At 33.0% G+C, this 18,402-nt stretch overlaps 1 protein-coding gene across 1 annotated transcript in view; it reads left to right on the top strand.

Moving 5' to 3' along the window:
- Positions 1 to 5,024: 5,024 nt before the first annotated feature.
- Positions 5,025 to 18,402, top strand: part of LOC123677114 (chondroitin sulfate N-acetylgalactosaminyltransferase 2) — a 107,501-nt gene continuing 94,123 nt past the window's right edge. The window contains 2 exon segments of the mRNA XM_045613620.1: positions 5,025 to 5,245; positions 8,384 to 8,561. Of these exon segments, the coding sequence (XP_045469576.1) occupies positions 8,485 to 8,561 (77 nt within the window). The 5' untranslated portion in view covers positions 5,025 to 5,245; positions 8,384 to 8,484.

The raw sequence follows: 18,402 nt of genomic DNA, 5'->3' as shown, positions 1-18,402 counted from the left end.
CCTTCATTAGCAGTTGGCTTCTGCTGTTGACATCGTTTGTTTATTGTTTCCTACTAAGGGTTGCTCATCCCAATACTTTTTCACCCTACTGATGAGGGCCGAAAGCCCTTAAATCTACGTTTAGTGCTTCTTTCTGAGGGATGGGTACTTATAATTTTTCTTTGCTTATAAAAAAAGGGCAAAATTAAACCAAAGTTGAGTTTTTGTAATATTTTGCAACATTATGAATAGCCTAAAGATATAATACTCAATCTGAAGAATTGACAATGATGATGAGAATACAATTACGAATAAAATGAATATTCACCAACAATTTCACTCCATTTCTGCTCAAAATAAATTGTTTTTTCACGAGGTGTGAAATTGAAAACAAGTAAGCAAACTCCGGAGGCAATTTTGATACAACCCAGGCATGAAAATGAAAATGATTTATTTTATTCGCATTCACCTCGACGAATGTGAAATATACGAGTAGATATAAGATCTGATTACTTGGAAACCATTTTAATTATTTAAAGTGAAGAAATCTCTAGTATACTATGAGTTAGTGTTCATTTAAGAATATTAATATTTATTCGCAGAATCAATAAATAATGATAATCAGTTTTACCAATAGAAACAACATCTTTAAATTAATTTTTTTGTAATGTGTTAATCCTTCGGATCGAATAAAATGTTGAATAGCTCAAATGGTTAGTCCCTTCCTTATATTCCACACATACTCAATGGGATTTTCATCCGGTGAACGGGGTGGCCACGATAAAAAATTTACGCATTTATTGCCTTTGTAAGCTATTCCCTCCTCTAAAGTTCAGTGTACATGTATCCTAATAGAAAACCACTTTTCCAACTCAGTAGTTGGTTAAAACAGACTGAATTCATGTTTTCAACGTTTTACCTGTGTTCCCCGTGTTTTGGCAATGTTGATATTACTTGAGCTTGATATGCACGCGTCGCACGGCATATATTTCCGCAATCTCGTGTCCGCTTAAACTAAATAAGGGGATTCCTCGAACGCCGAGAGACAGAAGTATTCGCCAGTGTGACTTTATTAGTAGTTTTCTCACATTTCTATAAAATCTATTGGTAGATTTTGGTAGTTTCAGAAATATCTTTCCAAACTTGGCCGAAATGGCCAAGGATTTTTCATCAACGCCAGCATCTTCAGCTCCTGTTGAAAGACAATTACCCAGAGCTGCTCTTACAGTTACAAAAACCCGCAATAGGTTAGGCGACAAATCTATAAGATGCCTCATGTATCTTAGACCCTGGAAGAAAATGATGAAATCAAACAAATCCTGGAGGTTTCTCAATATTAAGAAACATTATTTTTTATTTTGTTATGATTTATAGTGATTTAATTTATGTTTTTATTTCAAGAGAGTTGATTTTTTCGGTTCTTTTATACAATAAGTTTAATAAATAAAAGTGTTTTTCGCAAGGTTCCTTTCCATTTCATAATTTTTATTGATGTGACACTACACAATAAAACTGCTAAAAATCAAGTAGCTTCATATGATACAAGTTCTTGATAAATGAATAATTGAATTGATTTGAGATTGGAAAATTACTACTTGACTTGATATCAAGTCAAGCTCAAGCCAATGAGTAGCTTGAAAATCAAGCCAAGCCGTGAATCTCTAATCCTTCCCAAATTTTGGCTTTTGTTCGACGTGTTCTGGGAATGTGATTAATGCCTTCAGACTACAGAAAAGGACCAAAAACGATATACCTATAGGGCATAACATTTTCTTCCCTTGACTGATATCAGTGTTTGATCTGGATATGGGTAGATATATATTTTGTTTTTTAAATAATTTTGAAAATTGAACACGATGTGTTATCATTAACATTCTTTGCAAATTCTGCTTTCTTCATTTTAAGATCCCGTTAGCGTCAACCGAAACTGCACGCTGTATTTCCTCAGATGCTTGCCAAGCAAACTCCTCGCTCATTTTTCAAGTCCAATGATTAGTGGTGTAATGAGAGACCTTTCTGGACTCACTTTACAACTTCTGCACACTCCAATTAGGAATCCCAATTACCTGTGTACGATCTTCTGCTTGTGCAGCATTAGTAGTTCCCAACATGTGTCGGACCAAGTCTGGTCGATGCTGGGCATTGGCGCATACTCGATGGCGCTTAAATGAAGGAATTCACTCCATGCCGTCGGAGCCAAGCGTCGGTGCGAATCTCGGCAGTCGCGACGCGAATCATCTGACGTCGAGACGCTGCCGACGCTGTAAACAACATGTAGTTCACGCTCCCAGTCCCGATTTGCGTGTACTGCAGTTGACAACAGGAAAAAAGTAATTTTTTTTGCAGCCGATGGGCAAATCGAACCTTCCCCTTGGGTGTAGGATGGTTCCAAGAGTTTCGTAAAGTTGTTTCTTCCGGAACTGAACTGAAGAATTTGTTCCTCAGAAATGCTCACCTGAGGTAAGTTTGCAGCCGTTCCAAGTTATTTATGAGGAGAAGGTTGCAGGTGCACAAACAGGTTAATGAGATCTGCGGAATATATGTTGGGAAATAAACAAGACTTCAGTTCGAATCTTAATGTTTCTCCGAACTTCGCTACACGTAAACATTGCCGAATTATTTTGGTTTCGATTGAAATTATGGCTCAGATACACTTCGATGGCAATGTTATGGTGCTTTTAACAAACTTTAGGGGCCTTATGCGGTATGAATAAATTTAGGGTTCTGTACATAAAATATACTATCGTAATTCCGATGTTATGATTATTACTTTCTATAAATAGTTTTTTATAGAATTACATTTTCATACAATTTAGGAAATACCTTTAGGAAATTCACATATCCAAAACTATTGGAGACAAAGTTTCGGATAACTATTTAGAGATCGATGGCCACTGCAATTTTGAATTAACAGTACAAGAATATCATCGGAAAGGTTGATAACTATTGTAGATATAATGCAATAATAATGAAATGTTAATTATGAAAAATTATCCCCATAATTAGCTTAATATAACTCTTATGATTGTACCATCTGTCATAGCCTTATCTTAGTAGTTAGGACCGTACTTTAGAACTTTGAATTTTTATCTTTGCCACACATCAACTACTTAATTGGAAACACGATAAATTTCTCTACTATTTGTTGATTGCTTTCAGTAATATACCCTTTAAAACAATAAGAATAATTTGTGTGATTCTAGGCAAAAAAAGAGTTACTATGATATTCTAGAGAATCCGATTCATGGATTTTCAATGCTAAAACCGAAGACATCATAATTCAAAAAATCAATGACATCTAAAAATGAAATTGTGAACAATTAGTTTTATGATGATACGTTCATTTTGTTTGCACACCATAAGAAACAAACTAAAATCAAACATTAGTAGACCGATCGAAGTTTAGTGAAAAGTCAAAATAGTTTGAAAATTATGAAACATCGAGAATTTTAGTATAATTTCGGACTAAATCACTCTATACTTAAAGGTAACTGATATTAGTTATTCGTTTTTAAAAGAAAATTTTGTGATGAAAGAGGAAATTTATAACGGAAAATTTGCCTTTTACCTATAGATATAAAACCCTCCATTGGAAAGTTCTTGTACTCTGCATCTCATATCATGTTAACTATTCTGTTTGAAAACAAAACAAATATCACAAACTGTCCCCTCTCCATGACGCTATTTTCCTCCATTTGATTCTTTGAAAGAGGTATTTCCTCTTGTCTGACTTTGTTGTTGGAATTTGTATTATATTTTTTTGCGTCTCTATTGTCTTCTTTATTTGTTTGTTTAGTATTTTCTCATTAGTTTAAATTTTCAATTCTCAGATTTTTTTATTGCTTATATATTTTGGCCGTCAATCGCTGTTCTGATAACTGTATTTAGTCTACTTTGTAACTGATCTTTCTTATTGTCTTTCCTCTATACTAAGTTACCCCTGCATTCGTTATGCTTGGTAATAGCACTATATTATCTTTAGCTTGTTTTCTAAGGAAAGTTTACTTTTTGGATTGAGCAGATAGTAGAGTCTCCCGTGGAATTGTCTTGCCTTTTTTCTGTTTTGCTTCCTTTTTCCATTCTATCGCCTGATTTTCTATTTTGATATTTCCTGCTTTCTCTTTCTTTACTGTTGTTCCTCCGAAGTAGATTGCAACTGTTTTTGTCGTATTCACTTTGAATTTCCATTTCTTGAAGTATTCCATCAGTTTATTCAAGTCTATCTGGCTAATAATTGATTTCCCAATTTTTGAAGAAAACTCTATTTTTTATGACAGATTCGTATTCTATGGCAAAAAATAGAAAAGGTTTGTACGAAACAATTTTTCACAATCGTCACAGATGGCTCCATAATCGAGTTTGAATTTTCCGTCAAAACTACCTTAATATATGTGTTCCATTAGTCATTCACATGAAATTTTGGTCGTAAACGTTATGCACATGAAGAAAGACGGCTTGAGTGTGATCTTTTTCCATTGATACATGCAATTGACGAATCGTGAAAAATTCTTCGAACAAAACTTTTGAAAATTTTTGGCATAGAATACGATTCTGCAATTAAAAACAGGGGCTCCCTCTTGTAATTCCAAATTTGACCTCCGTACTTCCGCAAGGAAGAATTAAATGGCAGAGGTTCTGGCATAAGTGGACTTCCCCTTCAAAACCATCAAACTTTTATACGAAACATTTTCGCGTAAGGTGTTTCCTTTTCGATTTTCGACTGATTAAATTAAAAAAAAACACCCGGTGTATACTAATACCACGTAAGGTTTTTCTAATTTTATTTCCCAAGATTGGTCAAGAATAATCGAGATAGAAAATACATTGTATGTCTTCCAGAATCAGTGAATGAAAACTTCTTCTTCGAACTTATGGTTTGCACTCCTTAAATCATAATATGCATCCTAGACCTTTCCGTTTCAGCACACACATCATATTCACAAATAACACTTCGTCTGGGTACATGGTTTCTCCATTTGCAATATGAGACGCCAGCTAAAAAAGCAGAAAGTGTTGACAATTGACCCAAGGATCCCATGACACCAGACGTACTTGAACACTTGTACCCGACAAATTCAACTATGAAAATAATTAATATCAGTGCCTTTAACGAGTCTCTATCAAGAATGTAGTGGAAATGTGAATCGTGCCTTGCCGGTTCTTTGAATCAGTTGAATAAGTTTAACGTTAGCGATAGTGAATTTGTGATTAACAGTTTGGTGTCAAAATGTTGCATTTGTGTTACGTTGTTGTCGAACAGAACATGGTTTGGCCTTTTCCTGAAACTTCCTTCTTTATTAGCAATTGAATAATTCAATATTTGTTTGGGAAATGATTAATCACTATCAATCAATCATATTTGAGGAAATATAAAAATCTCTATTTAATGTGACTAAATTACCATAAGAAACGGAGAAGACATTATTAATTGGTTGTTATTCTTCTTTTCTGAAATAGAGCGCTTTGAAAATGTCACCATATGGACATTTCAAATGAGTAAACATTACATATATTGTGAAAAATAAACGCGTATATTTATTTGAAGCAGCCAAATTTTGATTGGGATTTAGATATTGAAATCGTATTTCGTTCAGTTTCATATAAATATTTGGAATGAAGTTTGAAAATAATGATGGATCTTGATATGGTTTGTTTTAAATAAGCAGGAAAATAAAATGAGAAAAGCACGATCCTGCACGATTATTTAAATTTGTATTCATGTAATTTTTTCAAGGAATTTCGGATGTAGATTTTTCCTTTAATATACTTCTTTCATCATTATAAATACTAATCTGAATTATTACATATTATGACGTAATTCTTCCACCCAATATCATTTTTAGGAAATTTTGCCGGGGGATATGAAAAGTCATATAAAAATAATAAATGCATTCTTGACTCTCCGGTTGATATTCCTCATTATATGCACATAGCTGAATAGTGGGATAACTCACTTTATCGATGAACTGTATGCCTGTAGTGACAAAATCTACAATGCAAATTGTAATTTTCTATCATATTCTGCTCCAGAGTTATATGGGGTGTCCTAAATTCGTTGTCTAGTGGAGGGATCTCAGAAACCCTTTGAGCTAGAAAAAAAAAGGAAAGGCACATTTTTGGGTTTGGGTGAGAATTCATTAGGTGAAAACCGCAACCTTATATATTCAACTGTTATGTATAAGAGAAAATTGGTAAATGTCGTGAAATGAAAAGTTCTAATAATTTCTTTGTTACTGGCGCTATAAACATAAAACAGGAACATTCTATGGTCACTTTTTTCAATAGAATCCATTGATGTAAACATTTTTATTGAAATGAGTTTTGAAGTTATAATACAAGCTTGTGTTTTTTTAATATAAACCATAAAAAAATTGTAACAAATGAAATCGCTCTTTTTCTTTTCTCGAAAAATCTATAACATGTTATATAAATTTCTTTTCAAACCATGAAAATCATAAGTTTCAGTTTCGCACAAATCAACCTTTCTATGATCTGTAAACTCCAGATCATTAAAATGTTCGGTGGTCAAGAGCAGTATACTTAGGAATTCACTTTTTTCATGCTCTCATATTTTGTGATTCACAGATATATAACATAGCCATAGCATATAACCTAGTCATTTGCATGCAAATTATGAAATAATAATGCATACATAGGACGTCAAAATAGCCACATATTTTTGATTTTGCTTGATCTCTTCATTGGAACCATTGAAAGAAAGGACATAAGCCTTTAGAAAGTATGGTTCATTGAATAAATGATAGTTCTTTGAATGTGACTAAAGGAAAAAATCTAACGCTGTACCAGTACTTAAGAAGATACGAGAATTTTTCATTTCACGACATTTCCCAATTTTCTCCTATAGCTTGAAAAGAGGTGAACTTATAACGTTGCGGTTTTCACCAAAAGAATTCTCTTAAAGATCGAACCTAGGAAATGTGGCATTCATTTTTTTTTCTACCTCAAAGGGATTTTGAGATCCTCTCACTAGAGAACAAATTTGGGACACCTGATACATGGCTGACGGACAGAATTGATTTTGACTTTGTATTTTACTAACTGTTAGTCGATCACAATCGTTAGAAACCGAATAAAGATTCGAAAATTTCAAACAAAAGCGCAAGAAGCGGATGCGTTAACAAAAAATCTCTATGATGAGTGGCATACAAACAGTGCATTAGAAGCAATGAATTTTTGACTGGAAAAAAATATATTCATAAAGACTTAAATATCCTAACCTATAGATATGATACTGAATTGTCTACCAAATTTATTTCAAAGTCAAGGTCTGAATAATTTCTTTTTGGCTACACGCTGATATTTTTCTCATTAAGTAATGTAATTGCCTGTACGAATTGTCTAGAATTAGTGTGTCATATCTATATCCGATGCCAATGATTACGTGTTTGATAATTATTACAATAGCGAGTATCATCAAGGACGCATTCATTGTGTTTTATCAAGCAATCTAGAATGCCCTTTACCTTAGGTGTGCTTGTTGGTTTATTATTAACTCTTGTATCTTTGTCGAATAAATGCTTGCTTTAATTAACCTGATTTGTTTTTGTGTACAGTTCCGTGCCAATTGATCATAAGGTACTGAATCCATTCGAAAAAAATTACCCGAAAATTTTCCTATAGAAATTTGTGTTTTTGAATGGAGGCATCTTGTGGAAACATCTTTCTTCGATATATATTTTTTAAATAATTGTTTTGAAGAAATTTTGGGTTGATATATCAGTGAATTAATGAAATAAGTATTCGAAGATTTCCGTTATATAACTGTGTCGAGAAAAAAACAGACGTGCATTATAATATCTTGTTCTATGAACTAAAATGTCTTCGAATGGATGCTAGGTAACAAAAAAGATTTTAACTTTATGTTTTTTCTCCCGAATCATATAGCAAAAGTTTTTCTTATCCCGAAAGTGATCACACGGTTTACTCTACTACTCTACGGTAGATTGGGAAGCAATATTACATATATGATATGTATGTGTTTAAGGCACTTGCTGATCTATACTCTGATATTTCGCTTGTATACAGTACAGAATAACAATTTCAAGCTTCGTGCAAAATTCGTGTGATAGCGTGTGCTTTTCTTATTTTTGATAACATAAAAAGACAGATATTGTCTATCAACTTTTGGGTCCCCTGTGGAAGATTTACCATAAATAATCAACATCATTCGAATGATTTTTGCCAATTGTAGTTCACCTATTAAATTCTATTTTCCATAAAATAATATTGCTAGTGTTCACCCAAAACTATTACCAAGGACACACAAACTCCAGTACGACCATAGAAACGCACATTTTCATCGTCCCTCTACCTCCCTTCTAATTAATTGGCCAGTTGTTTTCTGTTCGAATACAACAGATCAGTTTATGTTCAGTGTTTGCAGTGCGATCGTCTAAAAATATTGGACTGTGTAAATTTTCGTTCGAAGTCAAGGACAACTTAACACAATCAAATTCTTGCGTCTAACCATGTACGGGAGAGACTATGCCCTCCTCTCTTTCTTTTACGAGTAGAATAGAGAGAATGAGATACCATGGACCCAGAAGGCTTGAATGGAATTGGTAAGGCTCATTTTTGGATGAATGATTTGAGCGCTCATCTCCGCACAGATCGCTCATCATTTCGTTGCAATGTGCGTAATTTTCGAATTTTGAGCCGGCAATGGTCTCAAACGTAAAGTAATAAACATAGATAGAGGGAGTATACGCAATTTTTACATGTCCCCACCATGGTGAGATTACGTTGTCGGATTGTGATATATTTTCAAATCCACAATTTTACTATATCATTTTGAATGTATATTATATTGAATGAAATATATTTATTTGAGTGATTCCCGATTGAATATGCAAATTTGAATAGTTGGAATCCGATATTTTTCGTAATTGTCGAATTTATAATAAGCAGAATATTTATTATTTTCTGTATCTACCAGCTGCAATCCAAGGTTCGGCAACTTTTGCTCTCCTAGTGTCATCGGTTGATTCACGTCGTTTGGCGCGCTTGAAGTTTGTTTTCTGAATTTCTGATATGTTTAGGTATTTATTTCAATATATTGATTTACTATGGGATATAAAAAGTGCGTTCTTTGTGGAGAAACTCGCGAATTGAGTGAAATATTGTATCACTGATATGTTTTATTTCTACGCGCTTGATGTCAAATTTGATAGTTCATGTTGGGGACAAATTTGCTTACTGAAAATGATATATGCTCCCTCTATCTATGTTTATTACTTTGAGGTCTCAAACGACAAGGTTTAACTTACTGATTGCGAACGCTTCCTCACTTTCGATTCTCTCTGTCCATTTCTAATGAAAGGGCCTAGAAACTTGAAATTTTTAGGGTTAATTTCGTAAATGAGCCAAACCTGACAAGTGGTTCCGTAAATATGACCTAATTTCAAAACTGCGAATTCAACCGATATGAAAACTTGCATTTTTTATGTAGAATTACAATTTCAAGTCTGGTGCGGAATTTCATGTATTGAGCTACATTCGTTTTAGATATTCATGAAATGTCATAGAACATTCAAAATACTTATGATAATTCGACAATCAGCACTGATTGTACAGTATTGATGAATTCATCAATAAATATTTAATTAATTGCCGATTCAAATGGAAAACTATAATTAGGTACACCAATGGAGTTTTGATGAAATTGTTCATTCTTCACGGCAAATGCGCATAAATTTCCTTTTGTCCATTGGTTGTAAGTAAGGATATATACCTATCTCATTAAATATTCTGCATGTTCTTACTACAATTTAATCATATTGGTCGTGAAGAATGAATACTTTCATCGAAACTTCTGTATATCATTTATTGCTTTACATTTGAATCGTTTTTCCATGAAATATTCGTTATAGAATTCAACAATAATGTTTTACAAGCGATGCCGATAGTCATTATCATTATTCACAAGTTCTATGACCTTTCATGGATATCTAAAACAAAAATTACATTTGTACTATATAAATACATAATAATAATTCTTTTTTATCAGTATATGTTTTCATCCTTTTTCAAGAATCAATTATAAATCATAAAAATTGTAAAATTGAAAATCAAAATTTTGTTCTTTCTTCTGTAAACTTTATACCCTAGTTGTGGACTTTTTTTGGGCATTAGTTTACCTGTTAATGTTCTTGTTATGAATAAATAAATATTACAATATTAATAATAATTTATTGATCCTGTTGGACCCAATGTTGGGTATAGGACAAATCATTGGGATTAAAACTTTTAATTAGGAAACCTCACAATTTAGATTTAGGGGCATTTTATGTCGTCTAAAGGAGAATTTTATTTTCTTTCAAAACATCTTATGATATTCAAGTCATTCCATTTGGAAAGTACTCATATAGGTTTGTGCTTTCCAAGGGCGCAATTGGCTCATGAATGGACAAGCGCTCAAAAGCTCCTGACTTCACATCAAACATTTCCTCATCTTTTTTTCGGACGAATAACAACGTTTGATTTGACATATATTTGCTATTATATGAATTAGTACGATAATTTCATTTGTCAACGGTAAACAAATTTATCACTGGTACCTAAATTGAAGGTACACATTAACCATACGCAAAATTAACATAGAGTAAATATATATCGGGTGTCCCAAGGTGAGTGGCCTATTAGATTATTATGGAAACTATTGATAGTAAAAATTTCAAATTTTGTGGATAGATATTTGGCCATATAAGGTACATTTTTAAAATAATTTCACATTTCCAGTGTTGCCGGATGTACGACAATTTGGCAACAACTTTGTTATTTTGAATAGGACATCCGGTATTTCTATTTTTTTTATGATACTCCATAAAATATTGAATCTATTCACTCTTACTTTTCCATCCCTATCTTCAACGGTTTTTGAGTTATTAATTATTTTTCGAAATTTTAGATCAAATTGGCGTATTACGAAAATGACTCTAGTTCGCTCAATATTTGAGATTTAAGTCAGAAATTTTGCAAGTCGTTAGATATTGATCTGATCTGTGTCACTGCTTTTGAATTATGGTTGTCAATAATACAGGACGGACCAAAAAAATTCATCATTTGCCAAGTTACAAAATTGTGAAAAAGTCTATTTTTTCAAATTAGACACCTAGTATATTTTTCAATTTTTGGAATCAGTACAACACACTCTACAATTTTTCTATTCACGTCCCTATACCTATCTCGACTGGATTCCGAGTTATATGCGTTTATTAGATTTCACATTGATTCAATAAGTGTTAATTTCTTTTGTATTGTTATTTTCTCTTTGTCGTTCATAGATCGATATATCAATGAATCAGTTCAATCCATAAATGTCAAAATAAACAATTATTGCCTAACAGGTGTTTTGTTCCGAGGTTTTTCTATAAATAATGGCTCAAGAAAGATATACACATATAACGCATATAACTCGGAATCCAGTTGAGATAGGTATAGGGACGTGAATAGAAAAATTGTAGAGTGTGTTGTACTGATTCCAGGAATTAAAAAATATACTAGGTATCTAATTTGAAAAAATTGACTTTTTTACAATTTTGTAACTTGGCAAATGATGATTTTTTTTGGTCCGTCCTGTATTATTGACAACCATAATTCAAAAGCAGTGACACAGATCAGATCAATATCTAACGACTTGCAAAATTTCTGAGTTAAATCTCAAATATTGAGCGAACTAGAGTCATTTTCGTAATACGCCAATTTGATCTAAAATTTCGAAAAATAATTAATAACTCAAAAACCGTTGAAGATAGGGATGGAAAAGTAAGAGTGAATAGATTCAATATTTTATAGAGTATCATAAAAAAAATAGAAATACCGGATGTCCTATTCAAAATAACAAAGTTGTTGCCAAATTGTCGTACATCCGGCAACACTGGAAATGTAAAATTATTTTAAAAATGTACCTTACATGGCCAAATATCTATCCAGAAAATTTGAAATCTTTACCATCAATAGTTTCCATAATAATCTAATAGGCCACTCACCTTGGGACACCCGATATATATCTAGAATGGAGTATAAGCCCCTCCGCTCTTTATTCAGCGAATGGAATGATTCAAGAACCTTTTAATTATATTTATTCAGAGCGAGTTACGTGAGATCAAAAGTTCATATAATTTTAGGGTAACATGGTTATTATAGAAGTTGTCCGAAAAAGAGGAATGAATTGTTAATTCGAATAGTTAATGAGTGTAGAACCATTCGAGTAGGTTTCGCACGTTTTGCAGGATTTTATGAGAGGAATAATAGCGTAAATTTCACACAAGGACTCATTTTAACTGCGAAGAGAGTGGAAAATTTTTTAAATGCTTGTGGTAGTTTGGAACCGAAAAACATAATTAGTGTACCTGTTCATTCAGTCTTCAGGAAAATTCGGAGAAAAATATACTGTTCAAACACCATCTTCATTCAAAATGTCAAATAAAAAGAGAAAGGGGAAGGAATCCTCATTTTTGCTTTGGTTAACTCTTTTGCTGGTGACTAAAAGGTCACGGTTCCGAATCCATCGGGCATATTGAAGTTAGTGTTCAACTATTCTCTTCTAGATAAGCCATTTACATAATAGTCAGATCTTTTTACTCTCACGAGCTTTCCAGTTTCAAAGAGAAACTTTTGGTTTGATTAGTTTTGTTGAAATAGATAATTGGGAATTCTCCTCAATTTGGGTTCACTGCAAATGCAAATTTAAGCTTAATAATTATGGGTTTCAGGGTTTCGAAGTTCTTGTTGTGAAAATAGGCCTCATTAGAGCGTATAGTTCTATACGCTATATCTTTAAGATGAAAGATTCTTGTTCTTGTTGATGAAAGATTCAATTGCAGACTGTAGCGTTTTTTCATGTAACACTCCATGTTTACTTATTCCCATATATCAGCCAGTCATGACACAAGCAATTCAATCATTCTCACTTCCAAAATGAAGCGTAATTGAAATCTGGTACAACCTCATTATCATTAATTGATACCCTTTCATTTTGGAGTTGATTTATCATAGTATGCAACGAATGATATTTGTCTATAAGAAACTTTAGTTCGAAATGGCTGCCGCTCATCTGTTCGCAGTGGAAACAAGAGGAATTTTATGCGTCAATATACGACGAAACATGGATTCATCACTATACTCTAAAATCAAAGAGAGGTGACGAGTAGAAAGCGTCCAAAATCTCAAAGATCAGCTTGCAAGGTTATGACATCCGCATTTGGGATGCACCTGTTCATTGATCATCTTGACGTTGACGTTATTGGATCGATTGAGGGCAGAAATTAAGGAAAAATATCCTCAACTGCAAAAGAAAAAAAAACTTCTACCAAGACAATGCCCACCAATTGATGATGTCATGTTCAAATTGAACGAATTGCGCCTTTAACTGCTCGACCAACCATCTTATTTTCCAGATCTGGCCACAGTGATTACTAGCTATTTGAAGACCTCAAATGAATGCTCCGGGGCAAGTAATTTGCCTCTAATGAAGAAGTGATTGTTTTTTGTTTGTTTTTATTTCGACTCACCTAGTCTATGTACGTCCTCTCCAAAGCTTGTTGTGTTCTGTGTTAACTTTGTTATTGTGCCCATCACCACTTCAGGCACAGCTCTGTTAATTTTAAACCCAACTGCGAATGGTTGGACTGAAAATCCATAACCAGAAAATTTCTTTCCTTGCTCGGAACTAGAATTCTCAGCCTTCGGCTCTGGAGTGCTTGAAACTTCCCACTAAACCGACCACCGAGGTTGAAGTCTATTTCTAAAGAAGACTCAATTAATAGAATTTGAATTTACTACAGAATTTCACCAGCGATCCTATGATGGTGCCGATGGATCACTGACCACCACAAACTCCGTACGTTTCCTGGGTGTTGAAGTAGACTACCGTCTGGATTGGACATCTCGTATAGACAGCCTGTGTAAGAATCTGGCTAGGTTTGGATACGCACTGGGAAGTCTATCTCGTCTGGTGAGCCCAGAAACAGCAATGACAGCATACCATGCATATGTACATAGCAGGATCAGATATGGGATCGTGATCTGGGGCAACTCAAGCGAAATCGACAGAATTCTGTTGCTGCAGAAGAGATGTCTAAGAAGTACCCTGAGTCTCGATAGGCTCGAGAGCTGCCGAAAACACTTTGTGGATCATGGTATTTTGACAGTGGTCTCATTATATATATATGAAGGAGCCCTTTTTGTTGCCAACAATCCTCCATTCTTTCCTGAAATGGAAAAAAAGCACAAATACGCCACTAGAGCCAAAGAACGTCTGAACGTGCCCTCATTGAGATTCTCATACCTTCAGAGAAACTCTTTACATACCCTCGTGAAGATTTATAATAAAATACCTGATGAGATCAAACAGCTGCCTCAGAAATGGATGGAGAGAGCACTTTTCAACTACATGAAGGACAGACCATACTATTCATTGAATGAATTTTTAAACACTCGATTCTTGAATGTTTTTAACATAGATTGTTTAGGGACACCTTGTTTGTGATTGTATATGTTTATACCCTTTGTTTATATTTTACATTTTTTATATTGACTAACTCTACACCCTAACAGGGTAATTTGTATTGGAGTATTTAAATAAATGATGATGATGATGATGATAAAACAAAGACAAATCTTTCAACAGAAAAGGTATTGAAAATTTAGAGGACTGTTTGAGTAAATGTACCATCCTTGAAGGTGACTATGTTGACGAATCTCATATTCAATATGAATTGAATCTATCTCAAAATTATCATGAATTCACATCTCCCGGCGTCTTCTGAAGTATGAAGTCAATTTTTCATTCTCCAACATATTCATTCCCAGTATATTTCGATGAGACATATTGAAATATTCATGAGGTATTCTGCATTGCTTGCAAGTTCGTAGTGAATTGCTAACATATTAGTTGTCAAAAGGGCATACCCGTACGATATCAAACCAAGATTAGTTATTACGAAGGTTAATTGGAAATTCTTCGTGATACGTATCATTCCTTCTTGACACATATTAGCTTGATTCATATTTTCAAGTGAAAATTATTGTACCTCTGTTCTTTGTTTGGGTGAAGATTGACAAGGTGGATAAAGTTCAAAATATTCGAAGGGATGTCATGACTAGGGATGATTGATCCACTAATACAATTTAACTCCAAACTAATTAGAGGTATCAAGGACGTTCAGATAGCATTGTACGGTTTTTTTTATAACTCTTCACTCAAATCATTTACGAATATAGAAATATGTTAATTTTAGAGGATTATTCATGATTGAAATACTTTATATCAACCATATAAACATAAAAAAGAAACCGGTAATAATTAATAAATACATCAGTTTCAAAGAAAACATATGCATACAATTTTTCAACGAAGTTGGTGATTTTTGAAGATGTGTTCTATTCAAACTCATTTATATAATTCTCCTTTATTTCTGCCTGCTTCCAAATTTAGGCTGGGAATAGATCTAAGCGGTGAGGGTCGATATATTTTTGATATAGGTATTCATACTGATCTTTTGGTAAAGGTATTATAGATTGTAATAATCTAATATAAAAATATATTCAATATTTTCGTGATTATATCTCAGAATAACTTGATGTGTTGCCCCATAAGAACAATAGAATTTTGTTTCCAATGACTATATGCACTCAAGAGCCGACGCACAGGTTATATTACATATATAAATATGTCTTGTCAGGGACAGGACTGAAATATTAAAGGACCTAAAACTATAAATACGAAATAAGTACTTTAGTGCAGTAAACACAACCTTTCTGAATGGATTGCTGCCAACGCAACACCAATTTTGTGAATAGGATCTCCAAATATCTACAGATTTGGAATCAGAAAATATTCAGAATACATTTAAGACTTCAATTCGACTTTCAAATTGCCTATGGTTTCATTGTCAAAGAAAAGAACAGGTGTTAACTATTTGGATAAATTTCTATGGCGCGTGAATGAATAATATCATCCTCCGCACAATCACGAAATCTCATACCTACATACAAAGTGTTTTATAATAATTGTAAGGAACACATAATCATAGTTTGTTCATTGAAGTAAACCATTAAATAATAATTATTCCGATATCTGGTTAAGTTCAGATACGTCCGTATGAAATTCCCAATGAATTTATGTTTTAAATCATGTACAAGAAATATTGTATAGTCAAATTATTTCGACCTTACAATATTTCTTCGAATCTTTGGTCCTACCCCAAATTTCATTATATCTTGTGAAGTTTAGAATTAAACGTTTAAAAATCATCTTCTTAGAAATGTAATTGAAGAAAAACATATGTTTTGTTACATACTTATGACACACCTTCTATAACTAGCAGACTGATGGAATATGTGAGTGTGAAAGGAAGTTTTTCATATGCCAAAGGTAAATTATTATATTGACGTAAATGCAATGCCATCCACTCAGCTGGAACATTTTATTGGGCAATAGCAGTATTCTACATAAATAACTGTTATCTCGATATTCTCTTCAGATTTTCAATCTGCGACAAGTAATAATTCTGATTTAGTCTATTGTGACACGCTGCGTAGATTCAGGGTCAGTTGAATTAGTAAGCGAGAGTTCTCTAGACGAATTTATGGCTCAATTAATAATTCATCATCTGACAAGATCTGATTTGAAATTTATAAGCTGAAAACGAAACTTCAGTAACCGATTTTTTAATTTTTCGCTCTGAAAATATGCAATATAGAGGGTGAATATAATTTAACTACTTATGAATGTGTATTTTATCGTCTTGTGAATAATTTGAAGTCAGATATCTCGAATTGAAATATGTATCTAAGAAAAAAACGAATATACTCAATGAAAGAATAGATGAACGTTAGGAATCGTTATACTAAAATAAATATTAAACCTTTTCTAATATTTTTCCACTTTAAGTTTTGGAAAGTATAGATTCCAAAAATGAAATGAAAAAAATCTGACCACCATCCAGAGCTCTTCTCGGAAACTATAAAGATATTCGCATAGAATTTAGTACAAAAATCAGTTGGGATACTGATCAATGGATTATTAAGAAAAAAAATTAAAGACTCCAATTTTGTAGAATTCATATTTTCAAAAATTTACTACGCAGAATGATGAAATCTCAAACCAGTTACGCAATCTTTGAACCGAATAAAAAACTTTTTATCGTAAGATGCTAGCTCAATTAGTTTCGGAGGAATGCATTTTTAATATTCTAATTTGAATATAAATCTGAAATTATCAACATCACAACCAAGTTAATTAGTTGGCTAGATACAATCTTAGATTTGAACAAATGAGACTGATGATTTTGAAACTATTTTAGTTTCTGGCTATATCATTTAATGTCAAAATGGTTCTGAAAGAAAATGAAGAAGTACCTAACTGAGACCTAGAAAAGTCGGAATTTTTCTAGTAGCTGGTTGCTATAGGTATAAAGTGCAGCAATCATGAATAATCTTCTCAATTAAAATATTTCTATGTTCGTTAATGAGTGAAGAAGGATTATACCAAAACCATACAATTCAATTTGAACATTCTTGATACCTCTAATTACTTCGGACTTGAGTTGTGGTAAGTGATCACCCCTCGTCATAGCATCCCTTCAAATATCTGTCATATCCACCCTGTCAATCTTCACCCAAACAAAAAACAGAGACGTAAAAATTTTACAATCAAAAACTGGAAAATATTAATCAAGCTAATATTTGTCAAGAAGAAATGATATGTACTACGAGAAATTTCCTTCATAGTAATAAATGCTAGTTGGATATCGTACAGGTATGTGTATGCAATTCACTACGAACTAAACTTGCAAGCAATGCAGAATACCTCATGAATATTTCAGTATATTTCATCGAAATTTATCGGGAATGCATATGTTGGAGACTGAAAAATCGACTCCATACTTCAGAATATGCGGAGATATGAATTCATGATATTTTTGAGGTAGATCCAATTCATATTGAATATGAAAGTCGAGGAAAAACTGCAAAAAGTTGTTTTTCAGCTACATCGATGTTATAGGGCTTCCATAGAATAATTTTAGTGAAATAACTGTGAGTCAGTACCTATTCAAGTAATATTAAAACGCCCTAATAATCTGATAAAAATAACATGATAAAAATATGAAATGTTTCGAGTTCACGGAGGACCTAGTATTCTACTAAGGTTATAATAACTCCAATCTCTTCTAGAACTCTCTGACTCGTTAAATTTTAGTTCCTTATAACGACAATATCGTTGTCCAAATGGAGTTCAAGCAAAAGATTTCGTGTATAAGATTCTAGTTACTTTAAACCCAGTAGAAGATTGAGTTCAGTATGAACTCGGAACTCTGGTTGGTATAACGCCAAATTGAAGTTTTATGTTGGTTATGGATGAAAGTCACTTGATTATCATCTGGTCCAATCACTATGGAA

This window comes from Harmonia axyridis, chromosome 3 (genome assembly GCF_914767665.1).
Source record: "Harmonia axyridis chromosome 3, icHarAxyr1.1, whole genome shotgun sequence".
NCBI lineage: Eukaryota > Metazoa > Arthropoda > Insecta > Coleoptera > Coccinellidae > Harmonia > Harmonia axyridis.
This window is presented reverse-complemented; position numbering and strand designations above follow the sequence as displayed.